At 44.1% G+C, this 15587-nt stretch overlaps 1 protein-coding gene across 2 annotated transcripts in view; it reads left to right on the top strand.

Annotated features, from left to right (window-relative positions):
• The window catches only part of Rnf182 (ring finger protein 182), a 52659-nt gene extending 41829 nt beyond the window's left edge, over positions 1 to 10830 (top strand). For both annotated transcript variants that reach the window (XM_052728793.1, XM_052728794.1), the window contains one exon: positions 7712 to 10830. In XM_052728793.1, the coding sequence (XP_052584753.1) occupies positions 7927 to 8670 (744 nt within the window). In that variant the 5' untranslated portion in view covers positions 7712 to 7926 and the 3' untranslated portion in view covers positions 8671 to 10830. The remainder of the gene's footprint in view (positions 1 to 7711) is intronic.
• Positions 10831 to 15587: the final 4757 nt, after the last annotated feature.

Below are 15587 nucleotides of genomic sequence, written 5' to 3'. Positions count from 1 at the left end.
ATGAAACTGTTTGAAGAGTGACGCTACATTCGATACAAAAGGAAATTGGAGAGGGGGCAAGCCTCCAGCAACTGTCCCCAGCAGCAGCAGCAGCACAGATAAAGAACACAGCTCTTGCATCCATTTGAAATATATTGTCTCATCATCGGCCAGCAGTGCTGATCTTTATTCTCCAGGACAGGAGGAATAGCCAGGAAATGAGGGTGAAACTTGGTAGTTGTTTCACACAGGGAAACATGTAATCTATCCCACTAATGCCAAATTCAAATGGTTGATGGTCTTTGGGAGCAGGACTCACGCTACATGAAACCGGTACCTGAGATGTGCTGAAGAAACACGACTCACCCCATTACCTAACAATTAATTCACTTGGACAATGGATAATACAAATTACTCAGACTCGAGCCCTGGAATAGCAAGCAGTGTGATCATATTGATTTCTATCTCATGTGTGCTCTTGTATTTGAACTCCTGACATCTGGGGAAGTCTTCCCTTCCATGCATATTCCTATCAGGACCTTGGGAATTACACTTGCCCTTAGTATCATGGAGCTCATTGGATGTCTCTGAAATGTTTGAGTTCCTTAGAGAGATTCTCTTAATTAATGGGCATTGTGATAATAAGAACGATACAGCCTCATAAACCAGAAGAATACATAGAAGCTGTATTTTGACGAATCATTTCTAACAAGAATCACACTGGCTGCAACTCAGGGTACTTCAGAGCTTAGAGGCAGGAATGGTATCCATTCTTAAGTGCACAGAAATACCTTGATCGGATAGAAACTGACTTTAGATTAGTTCAGAAATAGTTTTGCACATTGTGGCTATCTGTTGTCAGAAAACACACAACTTTGGAAGTAGACCGACTTAGAGCAACCAGAATGTCCTTTGCCCTTGAGTGTGTGAATCAGCATGCTTTACTGAGGCTGTGGGAGGAGGTTTATGCAGGTCTTTCCTGGAGCCATTCATTCAAATGAGGCGGTTGGCTCAAGGGGGTAAGTCAGTGCTGGATGGTGTTGTTCTCTTGACTGGTCTTGCTGCTTGATTTTGTTTGGGCTCCCGTGGCTCCTGAGCTTCAGGGATCTGACCAGGGCCTCTTCCATGGGGGCTTCAAGAGAGCAAGAACAGAAGCACGGGGCACCTTGAAGTCGGGCTTCTGGACTCCCACAGGGCGGCCTCTCTTTCAGGCTGCTGGCAGGAGGAAGCCCCAGGCCTGTTGATTAAAGGGTGAGGAAACAGGTTCCTCCACCCATTAATAGCTTAAAAAGAAAACCATACTGTAGAGAGTGTTCGTGCAGTACCTGGAGAATTGCTGTGTAAGAATATTCAGGCTAAGGGTCAGGGTAAATAACAGTTAGGCAAAATGATTTATCTACTATGAATTCTTTCACAAGGTGGCATAGAAGAGTTATGTCATGAAATCCAGGAAAGCAGCTCCACGTAGGAAAGATTCCGAGCAGGCTAAAGCCACGCGTGTGTGTGTGTGTGTGTGTGTGTGTGTGTGTGTGTGTGTGTGTGTGTATGTGTGTGAGAGAGAGAGAGAGAGAGAGAGAGAGAGAGACAGAGACAGAGAGACAGAGAGATAGAGAGAGACAGAGAAAGACAGAGAGAGAAAGGCAGAGAGAGAGAGAGAGAGAGAGAGAGAGAGAGAGAGAGAGAGAGAGAGAGAGAGAGAGAGAGAGAGAGAGACTATTCTATGTATGTGCGTGTGTCTGTATGTAGGAAGGATAGAAGCCTGAAGTCATACAGGTAATGTATTTGAGTCAGGGTCTCACCGAGCCTGAACGCGGAGTTCACCGCTTCAGCTTGGATGAGTTTGCCAGCAAAGCCCCCGGGCTCCTCCCGTCTTACTCCTCTAGCCCGAGGTCATAGGCACTGCTACTGCATTCGACTCTTTATGTAGATGCTGAGGACCTGACTCCAGCCCTCACCCTGTGTGCTGCCTCCCAGCCCATGAACAGTCCAAGTTCTAAAAACTATCTATATCATGTTTTAAAAAGAAAAACATGGAGAATTCTTATCCGATGGCTTTTTAATCTAACTGGCATATATAATAATATAACTATTTGAATTACAGTGTAAGATTTGAAAAGTATTTAAGAAAGATAGCCAAGTTAAAAGTTAAAAGCATCTTATTCTTGGGCATCAAATAGTTTGTTATTAAAGAAGAAAAAGAAAGTACAGAACATTTAGAAAATGTGAATTTTAAAGATAAGTTACAATGAGGGTTGAAAATCAGCTTCTTACACACCTTTAGGTCACAGGAAGCATGGTTGGTGTCACCAATGTTCTCTACAAAGTCAGCTCTCGTCATGACTTCCCATGTGGACCAATAGTTGTGAAAACACTTCCCAGAAATTTAGTTGGCAAGGAGCCTGGGAGCCAGCAATCCAAAGCGGCTGTCCAGCCTGCCCTCACCCACGTCGGCCTCTCCTCACCCAAGCCTGTCTTGGAGTTAGAGTCCTAAATTCAGGTGCATCCTCAAGCCCTGAGAAAGGTTTCTCTCTGGGCCAGGCTGGCATTAAACATGGAGCCTGATGGTACCGTCGGGAACTATGAATACAATAGATACAAGACTGGAGGACGGAGGACTTCTAGAATTGAAAATCACCCTTCTCAAGTGTGTGTGTGTGTGTGTGTGTGTGTGTGTGTGTGTGTGTGTGTGTACACTCTGCAGAAGACCCAGGTGTCACAACAGCTTGGCTGCATTCTCACTGTCTCCAAGGCTTTGGAGAAGGAAGGCTCTGTCCTATCACGTGACTATACCCCACAGCTTGCACCCGTGTCCCCGTGGTCCCGTGGATGGAGACCGTTTCCCACCACTCACCCCTGTGGCTGACAGCAGATCAGCAGCCCAGTCATGTAACAAGTGAGATGGTGTCACTGCAGCCAAAGGCGAGGCAGCCTACAAGAGCAGCTGGAATTGTGCATTGTACCCCAGAGTGGCAGCTGGAGACAGAGGAGAACAGGAAGCACACAGAAGGAGATTTAAATGCAGCACAGGAAGACCTGCACGTGACTTTCCCCTCAGACAGTTCAGCCAGTGAGTTGCAGGACATGATGATTGTTCTGGAGAGAATTGATGGCTAGTTGGTCAAGTGGAGGGATTTGAAGCACAGAACTGAAACATAAAGGGCTGGGATTCATGAGAGAATGTCAACCTAGGAGCTAGAATGGTGTATAACAGGAGAGACGCTGGAAGTGGTCAGATGATAGACAACAAGACACACATTCTCAGAGGTGACTCAAGGCACCTCTGCATATTTTGGAGCTCTTGAGTGCCCAAAGAGAAGACTCTTTGTAGCTTCCTGTCAGAGAGCAGATGACCTTCTGTGAGGAAGTGTTGGCTAGCTGCAGGTGTCTCACCGTTGGCACCAGAGATGAGCTGGAGGAATAACGGTAGAGCTGGAGAGAAACAGCAGCAGCTGAATGGACCGCACACAGGCAGCCAACCATTCCCCTCCTGGGATTAAAGTTTGTTATGTAAGAATTTAAGGATCTCATTACCTGTTTTATGACAAAAATGCTCGAGAGGAGAGCACAAAGAAATGGCCTGCTCATTAGAACCATAGCCCTCACAGTGAGGGAAGATAATGGAGAGGAAATTCCAGGTCCCACTGGTATTTGAACTCAGATTGGTGGATTCCGAGTCCAGAGTGCTGGCCATTACACCAGGGGCCGTATCTAGGCTCATTTTTTTAATTTATTTTTTGAAACTTTATACATGAATATTCTAACTGTATCACTCCAGTCCCTCCCTCTCCTTTCAACTTCTTCCATGTCCTCCTGCCTCCCAAACTCATGATTTTGTCTTTTAAAAATTATTATTGTATATATGTATATGTACAAATAAGTGAATACAAGTAATAATTTTTTTTTTTTGAGACAAGGTTTCTCTGTGTAGCTTTGGTGCCTGTCTTGGAACTCACTCTGTAGGCAAGACTGGTCTCAAACACATAGAGATCTGCCTGCCTCTGCCTGCCAAGTGCTGGGATTAAAGGCATGCACCACCACCGCCTGGCTACACAAGTAACGATTTTATTTTATTTATTTTTATTATGTGACTGTTTGCCTGAGTTAAAAGGCAAATCCCAAGATGGGCCTGGTGGTGCTGGCTTGTAATAACAGCTACTTGAGCTGGGGCAGAAGGACTGTGAATGTAATACTTGTTGGCTACAGGGTGAGTTAAAAGCCAGTTTGAGTAACTTAGTGAAATCCTGTGTCAAAATAAAATGTTTTAAATAGTGGGGACAGGGCAGTGGCTTAGTAGTAGAGCAATTGTTCAGCATGTACAGGCCTTGGATGCAACACACACACACACACACACACACACACACACACACACACACACTCACACAGACTCATATGCATACACACATTCACACACAGGTACACACACTAAACCACACAACGCACACTCATTCACACTCATATACACTTAGACACACTCACATACACACACATTCACACACTCACAAAGGCGCGCGCACACACACACACACACACACACACACACACACACACACACACACACTGTGTACTGTTTTTAGGGAACTCTTGAAATAACGTGATCAAAGTTGAAAGCGTCAGGCTAGATAGTGATCCTGGATAACCACAGTCAGCGGAATGAGCAATGTCAGGGTTGGACAAGGTGGCACTTGAGGTAAGTCATCAGCTGGTTAAGGAATGATACTCTTAAGGCTAAAGAGGAGTTTGTGAAGGCAAGTAAAACTTTTGCATAATGTACCATGAAATCTGTAAAGCAAAACTGTTTGAGATACAAATATAATTCTGCCAGGCACTTTAATAAACCCTGTTCACTTGTCTCCTCCACAATCACATGTTATCCACCTTGAAGATAGTAAGCAATAGATAGAAAGTTGTGTTTAAAGCTATGCTGGATCCAATGTCTCTCGAATACAGAACATTAGTTTCTGGAAGTGTTAGAGAAGTTGAGCACATACTGGGCTACAAAGAACAATAAATTCAGGGGGAAAGATATCGTCTGAGTTCTCTGATCATAATTCATTAACAGAAATCAATAAAAATGTGATACAATGTTTTCACAAATAATTTATAAACTTAGAAATGAAATGATTGAAATAACCTTTGTATCAAAGGATAAATCAAAAGTCAAATAAGCCAGGCGTGATGGTGCACACCTTTAATTCCAGCACTGGGGAGAGAGTGCTGGGTGGACTCTGTGAGCTGGGTGTTAGCCTGGTCTACATAGTGAGTTCCAGGCCAGCCAAGGGCTACATAGTGAGACCCTGACTACAGACAACAGCAGTAAGAAGGTCAAGTGTGAAGCTGTCTAAAGTCCACAGAAACTTCTAGAGTAAAAGCCATAGGCAGTGGAAAGTCACTGCCTTGACACACCTTTTCATTTAAATGAAGATAGAGCACGTTTGTTAACTATGAAATGAGGAAGAAGAATGACAAACCCACTAAGGTAAATCAGAGGAAACAATCAAGAAGAAGGCTGGAATGAAGGAAACAAACCCAATAAAGTAAATATGTTATCTAGTTAGCTCTCTGATAAGCACGATAAAGCTGGTATAATAATCGGTGTGTGTGATTGGAAATGTAACAAAGAGTAAACAAGTGTAAATGAGAAAAAGGGACATATTTGAGGTACAGGGATAATCCAGAGAAGACAAAGGAGGAAATTTGTTCAACTCTTTGACACGGAATCTGAGAACCCAGATGAAGTAGACTTCCCTTTGTCAGATGTAAGTGGGACCCAAGAAGAAATGAAAAATTTGAATTGGATAGGAACCATAGGACAAGAGGTGGTGGTGGCACATGCCTTTAATTCCAGCACTTGGGAGGCAGAGGCAGGCGGATCTCTGTGAGTTCAAGGCCAGCCTGGTCTACAGAACAAGTTCCAGGACAAGCTCCAAAGCTACACAGAGAAACCGTGTCTCGAAATACCAAAAAGAAAAGACAGGTGGGAACGCTGTAAAAGAGCCAGCTTTGAAAACAGCAATGGCCGGCTACGCAGCTGAGTTTTATGTAACCTTTAAAGAACACATTTTACTATTGTTCACACTAGTTCAGATGCCTCAAAGCTCCTGTGTCATTTACAGAATAAACACACATTTAATACCCAAAGGATTAAATGTGCACACAGGACAGAAAAAGCCTAGAGGGCAGTTTTGAATATAGATGAAAGGCCTGTCTATATGCTTGGGGTCATAACCAGAGAACCCATTGATTGGTGTTGTCACAGCACACTTCTCACCACTGATGCCCATTATGCAGTCACATAGAATAAGGAGTCATTTGAAAATTTGCAAAACCCATAAATAAGAAGGAAGACATCATGTACTCTTGATTTTAAAACTGCCCAAGCTTAATTTAGCTCTTCGCTGCCCCTTTCCTTAAGGGCTATGTGAGCCATAGCAAATTTTGAATTGTAGCACGGTTGCTGTCTCCTCATAAATGCTGTGACAGCCTCCTGCTATTATTGCTCGGAGGGATGTGCTCAGAAATTCAAATCCATTTCCATACTTTCCAAGCACAGCATAATTCAAGACAGATCTACTACCCCGAATATCACACATATTAAAGCTAATGAGATGAGCTGGAGATTGCCCACACTGCTGCTCTCTTTCACTGATACTCACTGTAGATAACACATTGTACGTAGGAAGAGACCTCTGCCCCTTGTCCAAAGCTAGTGCTAGTAATGTCACTGTCGCTAGTATCGGGCCTGCAGGTTGCACTGTGCCCGCTGCCTACCACAGACAGAATTTCCACGACACACAGTAGGTGAGATGGCAAACAGTATTTCCTGATAGTCACCTAGGAATGACTTTCCTATGTTCATGGGGTGTGCATGTAATTGTATGTGTTTCCCATGTTTGCTTTGCTTTCTTCGGAGTTGGATGTGTTTATAGGGCTTATATCAGGGGCTCTGTGTTTCATTTTATTTTGTGTAGATATATATGCACAAGATTGGCATTGAAACAGAAATTGGAATCAAATAGTCAAACACTAAGGGCATTTGCAAAGCAGAAGAAGAACTGAAAACCATCTGCTTCACTTACAAACACTCTTGTCTACAGCAAAACACTTCCTGAGAACGTCCTTAGAGCTTCTCCTTAATATTCTCTTCTGGGGGAAGCTGGGCACGATGGGGCACGGCCCCCAATCCCAAGATTTGTATGCCCGAGTCACGAGGTTACTGAGTTCAATGTCAGCTTGGGCTATGTGGTAAGTTTGGGGTCAGCCTGGGCTATATAGTGAGACTGTCTCAGCAAGCAAGCAAACAAATAAAACCAACAAGTTAGCAACGGCAACAAGATTCTTAGTGTGTTTGTAAGCCCTGCAGAAGGTACTTAGCTGTTTTCTGTAGTGGTACTGTGAATAAGCCCCATGTTTCAAAGAGGCCAAACTGTGGCACTTATTTCAAAGGGAGCATCGGTCCTAGCTACAGTAGACACTGTTGTAAAGCATGTGGCACTGAGGTTTATGTCTGTGCACTTCACACGCTTAAGGACTCAATTCCTTCTTACGATGTTCGTGGATTGAAGCCGGAACCTTCCTGTTCCAGGCTGGAAAGGTGAACTTGGAAGGGATTTAATCTGTTAGGTCTATTGCTCCTGATCCTTGGAGCTCAGAAAATGCCACGAAGCAGCTCTCAGAACACCTTTTCAGTGAACTGTTAGCTCTATTACAACCTCTGTTTTTTCTTTTTTTGCAGATCTTCAGGTGGCCTTTTAAAATATGCATCAGAGACAGGGAGCGCCAAACAGGAGCTGAAAATGTTTGAAAAACTTCTGAGTTCTCTCTCTACTTTTCCAGCCCTTCCAGCCCCCTCGCCTGACTCGGATGATGTGATGATGTTCAGGGGGATTCCTTAATCCCAGTCCCTCTGCAGCCAGGCACATCTACAAAAGATTGCATCCATAATTCAGGATGGCCAGCCAGCCGCCAGAAGAGGCTGTGGAGTCTCAGGTCTCGGATGAGCTGGAGTGCAAGATCTGTTACAATCGGTACAACCTGAAACAGAGGAAGCCCAAGGTTCTGGAGTGTTGTCACAGGGTTTGTGCCAAATGCCTCTACAAGATCATAGACTTTGGGGACTCTCCCCAAGGTGTCATCGTCTGTCCTTTCTGCAGGTTCGAGACATGCCTGCCAGATGACGAAGTTAGTAGCCTGCCCGATGACAATAACATCCTTGTAAACTTGACTTGTGGAAGCAAAGGCAAGAAATGCCTGCCCGAGAATCCCACGGAGCTACTGCTCACACCTAAGAGGCTGGCTTCTCTTGTCAGTCCTTCCCACACATCCTCCAACTGCCTGGTTATCACCATCATGGAGGTGCAGAGGGAGAGTTCCCCATCACTCAGTTCTACTCCCGTGGTAGAATTCTACAGGCCGGCCAGTTTCGACTCTGTCACCACAGTGTCCCACAATTGGACGGTGTGGAACTGCACCTCACTACTCTTTCAGACTTCCATCCGGGTGTTAGTGTGGCTGCTAGGCTTGCTTTACTTCAGTTCCTTGCCCTTAGGGATCTATTTACTGGTGTCTAAGAAAGTCACCCTTGGGGTGGTCTTTGTTAGCCTCGTCCCCTCTAGCCTTGTCATCCTTATGGTGTATGGTTTTTGCCAATGTGTTTGTCATGAATTTCTGGACTGTATGGCACTTCCTTCGTAATCAATATGCAAAACAGGAAATTTGGCACATATGGCTACGTTCAAATGATGTACGTACGATTTGCTTTTTGTATTCTCCATGATTAGTGTCTACAGCCTCAACAAAGCCCTTGGCCATGTGTCTGTGGTCCATTTTCTGTCCAGATGTTGGCTTGATGGGTTTTCCTGGATCTGAAAATTAAAAAAGAAAAGTTCATTTCTACATAAGGGTTAGCCAAGAAGCAAAGCTGTGTGTGTATAGCTTTTATGGAGCTCTGATAGTTGTGAGATGTCCGGGAGCAAAGGTGTGGGCTCAGTGAGTGCTTTCAGACAGGTACCAGGCCAGGTGTGTTATATTGTGGCAGGGTCTCTGTGAAAAGGTCTGGAAGAATGGAGTCCTCCTTTAATTTAGGGGTATCCCATGATGGTGGGCAGATGTCAGAAGCACATGGGTGTGTCCCCCATTGTCTTAGTGCTGGAGCCTCTAATCATCTTCAGGTGCTTTCTCTCTAAAGATAATGCTTCCCTGAGATGTGCTACCTGCCCTCAGATCCATTTCTCTACTCTGCAGTACCCCCTGCCCCAGGGTCCTGCAATCTCATCCCCTTGGGTACTTCCTGTAGAATTCCTGTTTGGGCATGTTGCTAGAGAAGATGGACAGCTCTGAGAAGTTTGCATGGAAGTAGACCTCATGGCCATTTGTGGTTAACACAGGCCTTTTCCTCCATGTGTGTTTTTCTCCCAGGCTTCCTGGAGAAGGTATGGGCAGTTTTTGCATGTGGAGACATTCACTGGAGTAATTCCTTATAGCATTTTAATTTTGTTTGATTTCTAACCACATTCTTCAATCAGCCCCATCCCTTTTCCTGAAGGAAGTTCCATTTAAATTAGTTGTTATCAGTTTATGAAGGTTTCATTTTGTTCCCCTTGTTTCAGAAATTTGCTTAGGGCTGACTTCATTGACTCCTGCAACACTCTGGGGGAACCTGTGATGGTGAAAACCCAGTGAGAGGCTGCCAGCCGCTCTAGTCCTAGGCACTGAGAACCTAAGTGTTCTGTTGAATGGTACCAGGTTGCAGTGGTTCAGGTTTATGTCCTATGGAAGTCCAGGCAGAGGAAAGGGTGAAACCATGCCAAGCTGATGCCCTGCTTGGAGAGACAGGTCAAGGGGATGAAGTGGATGTGGCTGAGTGCAGCTCACTTCCGGCTACCTGCTGTTCAGTGAGTTTGGGGATAGATTCAAGTCCTTCAATTTATTTTCAGTAAAAGCATAGGCTATGTGGCTTGAGTATCAACCCCTTTTGATGAAATAGAGTGGGGGGGCATTGAATGTATATATTTATGGGAATAAGTTGTCTAGCAGGTTTTAGATGGGGAAATAGAATGCTCACAGAAACTAGGCAAAAAGAGGGAAGAAAGCTTCTTAGTCTCTGAGACTCATTACTGATGACTTAACAATAAAATATCCATAATGCTTAGAGAAGGGCTTTACCAAGACTTTGTTAACTTGTTTGTGGTGAAATATTTGTTGTGTGAAGTAGTTACAGGGGGCCAGTTCCAAACTCAATATTAAGGGAAAATGGATACTTATCTAGAATAGGAGTTTTACTTAGTTGCATAACTACTGACTTTAAGAACATGTATGCCCAAGGTACATATAATGAGAAAGTATGTGTGGGATGTGGTCCAATGAAATTTAACCCCCAGCTTAGAGCTAAATACATTTATGATTCCAGAAACCCTAGTTTTAGGTAGTACTGTGGATGCGGTTTCCAGAATTCCATTTGTACTTTGAGTAAATACAATATTTAAGAGGTTTTGTGGTTTGGATTGATATATTTACAAGGTTTCTTTTTGAAAGATGCTCATTTTGTGTGAGCTGTAGCATTGAGTGAGTTGGTGAGTTCCCGCAGGAAGAGGTTTCCAGAAGGCTCTGGACCAACTCTGTGTTTTGCTACTTTGTGTGATGTCTGCAGTGCTGAAGTTGCGTCTGTATGTGCTGTGGCAATATTTTTCTTAATGCCAACGTGTTGATTTGGTTTTAAAGAGTTTTCAATGTATAACAATAACAACACAAAACAACACAAGTCTCCATGCTGCTGAATGGAAAGGGCAATCCTATACTGTTGTATTCTCTATGATAATGTTTTCTTGTCCATTAAATTTTATTATTTCTAAACGAGATGTTTGGTTTCTCTGATTTATGGTTGAGACGCCATTACCACTTCAGATAACCACAAATGTGAACTTTCATTAAGCCAATGCCTTTATCGCAGACATGAAGATTTTAGAATCTCCCTGCAAAGCTAACGTCACCCACCACACTTCTACAAAGGCCCTCATATTTTATTTCAAGTGGAGAAGAAACATTGGGGAAGATGAAGTAAGAATATTATCTTCATAAATGAAATGTTTTATTTTGTTTGATTTGGTTTACTTTTTCCTAACTGCTCAACCAGATAGAATCCAGTGAAATAAAGGAATTCCTTACCTTGCATAGTCCGGTCAAAGTAGAAAAAATACTACGTCTACTAACCATGACCATTGTTGAGTCATTTGAGGGTATGCAGCAATTCTGTGTTCATAATAGTCAGTGAGCTAGCACTGCATGGCAGTCAAGAACAGTGGTTTAATTCACTTTGGGAATCTTTACAGAAGTAATAAGCAAAGAAGCAGGTAGAGGAAGACAGTTCCCCAGGCCCTTGTGAGTGTCCTGTGAACTCAGGCTTAGCTGCTGAGGACAGGATGCAGTGGACACTTGCAAGGTTTGGAGCATTGTGGAAACTAGGATGAAATTTCTCAGTGTGTCAGCCTGACAGATGCAAAGCCAGAGGAATCCTGATGTTGCTAGACACACAGCTGGAGCCGAGAGGGCAGCTCAGAGGAGGGGGCAGCAAGGCAGCCTGGGAGAGTGCAATGGGGATGGACGTGTTCTTTCTTTATACTCTTCTTGCTGACACAGTCTCAAAGCTTGCCTTCATTTGTTGGAATACTTCAGCCAGACTACAGTTATTTTAGAACTTTCCTCAAAACCAGCAGTGACAGCCTTGGTTTCAGGTAAAATCCCTGAGTTTAACCATTTGTTCTCACAGCTTGCATTTTATATGATTTTCAAATCTTTGCCCTCTTCTTACATTATTATTTTAATACCCATCATGAATATTTATCCCTATAGGCTTACTATTGGGTTTTTCCTTATAAAGTTTACTTTTGTCTAAAACATGTTTCCTTTTTAAAAATTTTTGGGGATCTGTGGTTGGTATGTAAAATGAATAAAAAATTATTAGTGATTTTAGTGTATGAGTGTTTGGCTTACATATATGTCTAGGCACTATGCGCATGCCTGGTACCTGAGGCCTGAAGAGGGTGTCTGATTCCCTGAGACTGGAGTTATACACGGTTGTTGCAAGATCAACAAGTGTTCGTAACCACAGCCATTTCTGCTGGGGTGCTGGAGAGATGCTGGGACACTGGAGAGATGCTGGGACACTGGAGAGATGCTGGGGCACTGGAGAGATGCTGGGGCGCTGGAGAGATGCTGGGGCGCTAGAGAGATGCTGGGGCGCTAGAGAGATGCTGGGGCGCTGGAGAGATGCTGGGACATTGGAGAGATGCTGGGACACTGGAGAGATGCTGGGGCGCTGGAGAGATGCTGGGGCGCTAGAGAGATGCTGGGGCGCTAGAGAGATGCTGGGGCGCTGGAGAGATGCTGGGACATTGGAGAGATGCTGGGGCACTGGAGAGATGCTGGGACACTGGAGAGATGCTGGGGCACTGGAGAGATGCTGGGACACTGGAGAGATGCTGGGACACTGGAGAGATGCTGAGGCGCTGGAGAGATGCTGAGGCATTGGAGAGATGCTGGGACATTGGAGAGATGCTGGGGCGCTGGAGAGATGCTGGGACATTGGAGAGATGCTGGGGCGCTGGAGAGATGCTGGGGCACTGGAGAGATGCTGGGACACTGGAGAGATGCTGGGGCGCTAGAGAGATGCTGGGGCGCTGGAGAGATGCTGGGACATTGGAGAGATGCTGGGGCGCTGGAGAGATGCTGGGACATTGGAGAGATGCTGGGGCACTGGAGAGATGCTGGGACGCTGGAGAGATGCTGGGGCACTGGAGAGATGCTGGGGCGCTGGAGAGATGCTGAGGCGCTGGAGAGATGCTGAGGCATTGGAGAGACGCTGGGGCATTGGAGAGATGCTGGGGCAGAGCAAGAGGAGCACCAGAGCTGATCTCCAAGGTTGTACCTCTGAATGCTTAGGGGAAGGTGCAGGAGGGAAGATTCTGGAACACTGAGCGGGGGGCCTGAGAACATGTGGTCATTAGACCCTAGAGGGAGAAGGAGGAATTAGAATCGTCAGGTCACAGGAAGGGAGCAATTATTGCGGGTCCACTTAGCACTCGGCATTAGCATCTAGACCACCTGTGTTTGTTTTCTTTGTTGGGTGAATGTATGATATATAATTCTCAACACTTCCCCGAATTCGTCCCAACACAATCTCACTGTGGCTGAATCAATCAAAAATGACCTTATTGTCATTAGACATATTCTGGACCAAGGTAAAGTAATTCTGACAGCGGGCTTCATATTGATTCCATCTGGGGAGTTTGAAATATGGCAAACTTTTTATTGTTCATCTCCAGATTAAAAAGCTTGTCTTCTCACAGCATTTTAAATGAATTTTAATTATTTTAGCAACACTTTATCCTGAGATGTTGTTTTGAATGCTAAGGAACACTATTAGTCAATAAATGAACATCTATTTTTGGTATGTGTTAAACTCAAACTTCTCACACTCTTCCTTTTAATCCACCCCATTTTCTGAGTCCTTTTAATGTCATTTATGGAAGAACCTCACACATTCATTATTATCCTCCTGCACACACATGCACACACACAGCATACCTGTGTATCTACACACATGATGCACACGTGCATACACACACACACACACACACACACACACACACACACACACACACACACTTATGCATTGTAGATAACAGCTGTGAAAGAGAGCCATGTTAGTCTCCTGAAAACTTTTAATTATCCAGGTAAGTAATATTGAAAAATCATTTCTTTTTTTTTTTTTTTTTACCATTAACTACCGTTCTTACTGCTCGTGGAGTAATGGTCTCAGCTGCTTGCCTCAGAGACAATCCCTACCTATTTTACTGTGTTCAGCATCACTGAGCACTAGAATGGTCCTAGCCAAACAATGGACTGATGTGTTGACATTGCTTCTGACTGATGTGTTTTTCCTCAGTATTCCAGTGAGAACTAACCGTATATACAGCTAATGATTCAATTTATGGCCATAACTATTTTTGGCTAGATCTTCAAATTATACAATGATTTCCAGCCTCCTGTGAGTCGACAGGCTGAAAACCACCAGTTAAAATGGACAAATGACAACCTGATTTTGTGGCCTTTCTGCTGCCGGAGGAGGGTGGGGTGCAATGGTCCCTGGAGACCAAAGAACACTAAATTCTGGCTTTGGAACGAGGAGGAAAATGCCACTAGTTGCCTCCCCGTCCCCTAACCACAGCTTCATATTCCAGATGAGAACCTCACAAGATTTTTTTATTTTGACTCATAGTCTAGCTATTACTGTGCATAATAGACACATTTCCTGACTTTTTTGACACGATATCCATGGCTTTCATGGCTCATTAGGAAAATATAAAGGCAATTATGGTTTATGGTTTTGAAAGGCAGGATCTTATTATGGCAATTGTCTCAAATATGAGTTGTGGAAGGTGTCCAAGTGGCTGGTCCCTGTAGGGAAGGCATCCTGGCTGTGTGAGTGGACAGAGATGAAAGGCCAGTGTCGTCTTCTCAGACTTAGTGAGCATCTGGACTGTGCAGTGTCTGAAAGACAGACCCTTGAGCGAATCTGTTCAGTGTTTTTCAAACTTGGCTATCTCAGAACCCTTTCCTGAGACCTCTGCTAGTACTCAGTGGGGCTAGTTTGATGGAAGACATTTTGTGAAAACCACCTTAGAGAACGGGTAAACAAACAAACAAAAAAAAACAGCTACAATACGGAGTCTGACTGTGGATTTACGTCGAAAACCCAGAGCATGAATTTAATGGACAGCCAAAATCAAGGTGATGGTTCTGCAGTGGGTCCAAGTATAGTGGCAACATGGGAAGTGCAAAGGAAGGAGGAACAGGCTGTTGAGAGCATGTACAGTACTGGGTGACTGAGATTTCTGCTCGTTTCCGACTTCATTGGCAGACCCTGTCCAGATTTTCCAGCTTTGTCCCTAACATTCGCACCAGCACCAGCCTTCTGAGTCACTCTGCACAGCAAAATTCCTAAATATATGCCGAAGGAAGTCTCAGCAGAGTAATTACATGCTAGTTATTTGCTTTGCCTCTGAAACTCCCATTGTGGATTTTCGGAGTGGAACCCAGATCCCAGCTTCTGGAAAGCTTGCCTCAGATGTCAAATTTTGATCATAATGTTAGTGCTAGAAATACTTAACAGTTCAAGTGTTTAACAGATGAGAAACCCAGCTATGGAAATGATCAAAAGAGTCACGGACAAGGGTGAGAAACAGGTTCTGTGGAGTGGGGGACACCGAGGTCCAATCCTCTTTGAGTCTGCTCGCCGTATACTCCCTTACCTCTTAGCCAATATTCACCAACCTTTGGTAATGGACGATCACATCATAGATAACAAAATATCAAACTGGATAGATGTTATTTAACTCCCTACAAGGTGTGTGTCTAGCTATATGGATATATAATTACTTGGAATAATTATCTAAATAGTTTGTTCTGGAGAAGTCAAGGCAAGGCATTTGAGCCCTGAAAACTTTAATTTTTGATTACCTCTCCTTTCCTTAGTTTGGGAAACTGAACTTTTATTACATTTTCTCAAACACCTCCACAATTTTAGTCATTATTGATATTCTGTTGTGGGAGAT

Source organism: Peromyscus californicus, unplaced genomic scaffold, assembly GCF_007827085.1.
Source record: "Peromyscus californicus insignis strain IS unplaced genomic scaffold, ASM782708v3 Scaffold_8__1_contigs__length_139910024, whole genome shotgun sequence".
In the NCBI taxonomy this organism is placed as follows: domain Eukaryota; kingdom Metazoa; phylum Chordata; class Mammalia; order Rodentia; family Cricetidae; genus Peromyscus; species Peromyscus californicus.
The sequence above is the reverse complement of the archived record's forward strand: the minus strand, read 5'-3'. Positions and strand labels throughout refer to the sequence as shown.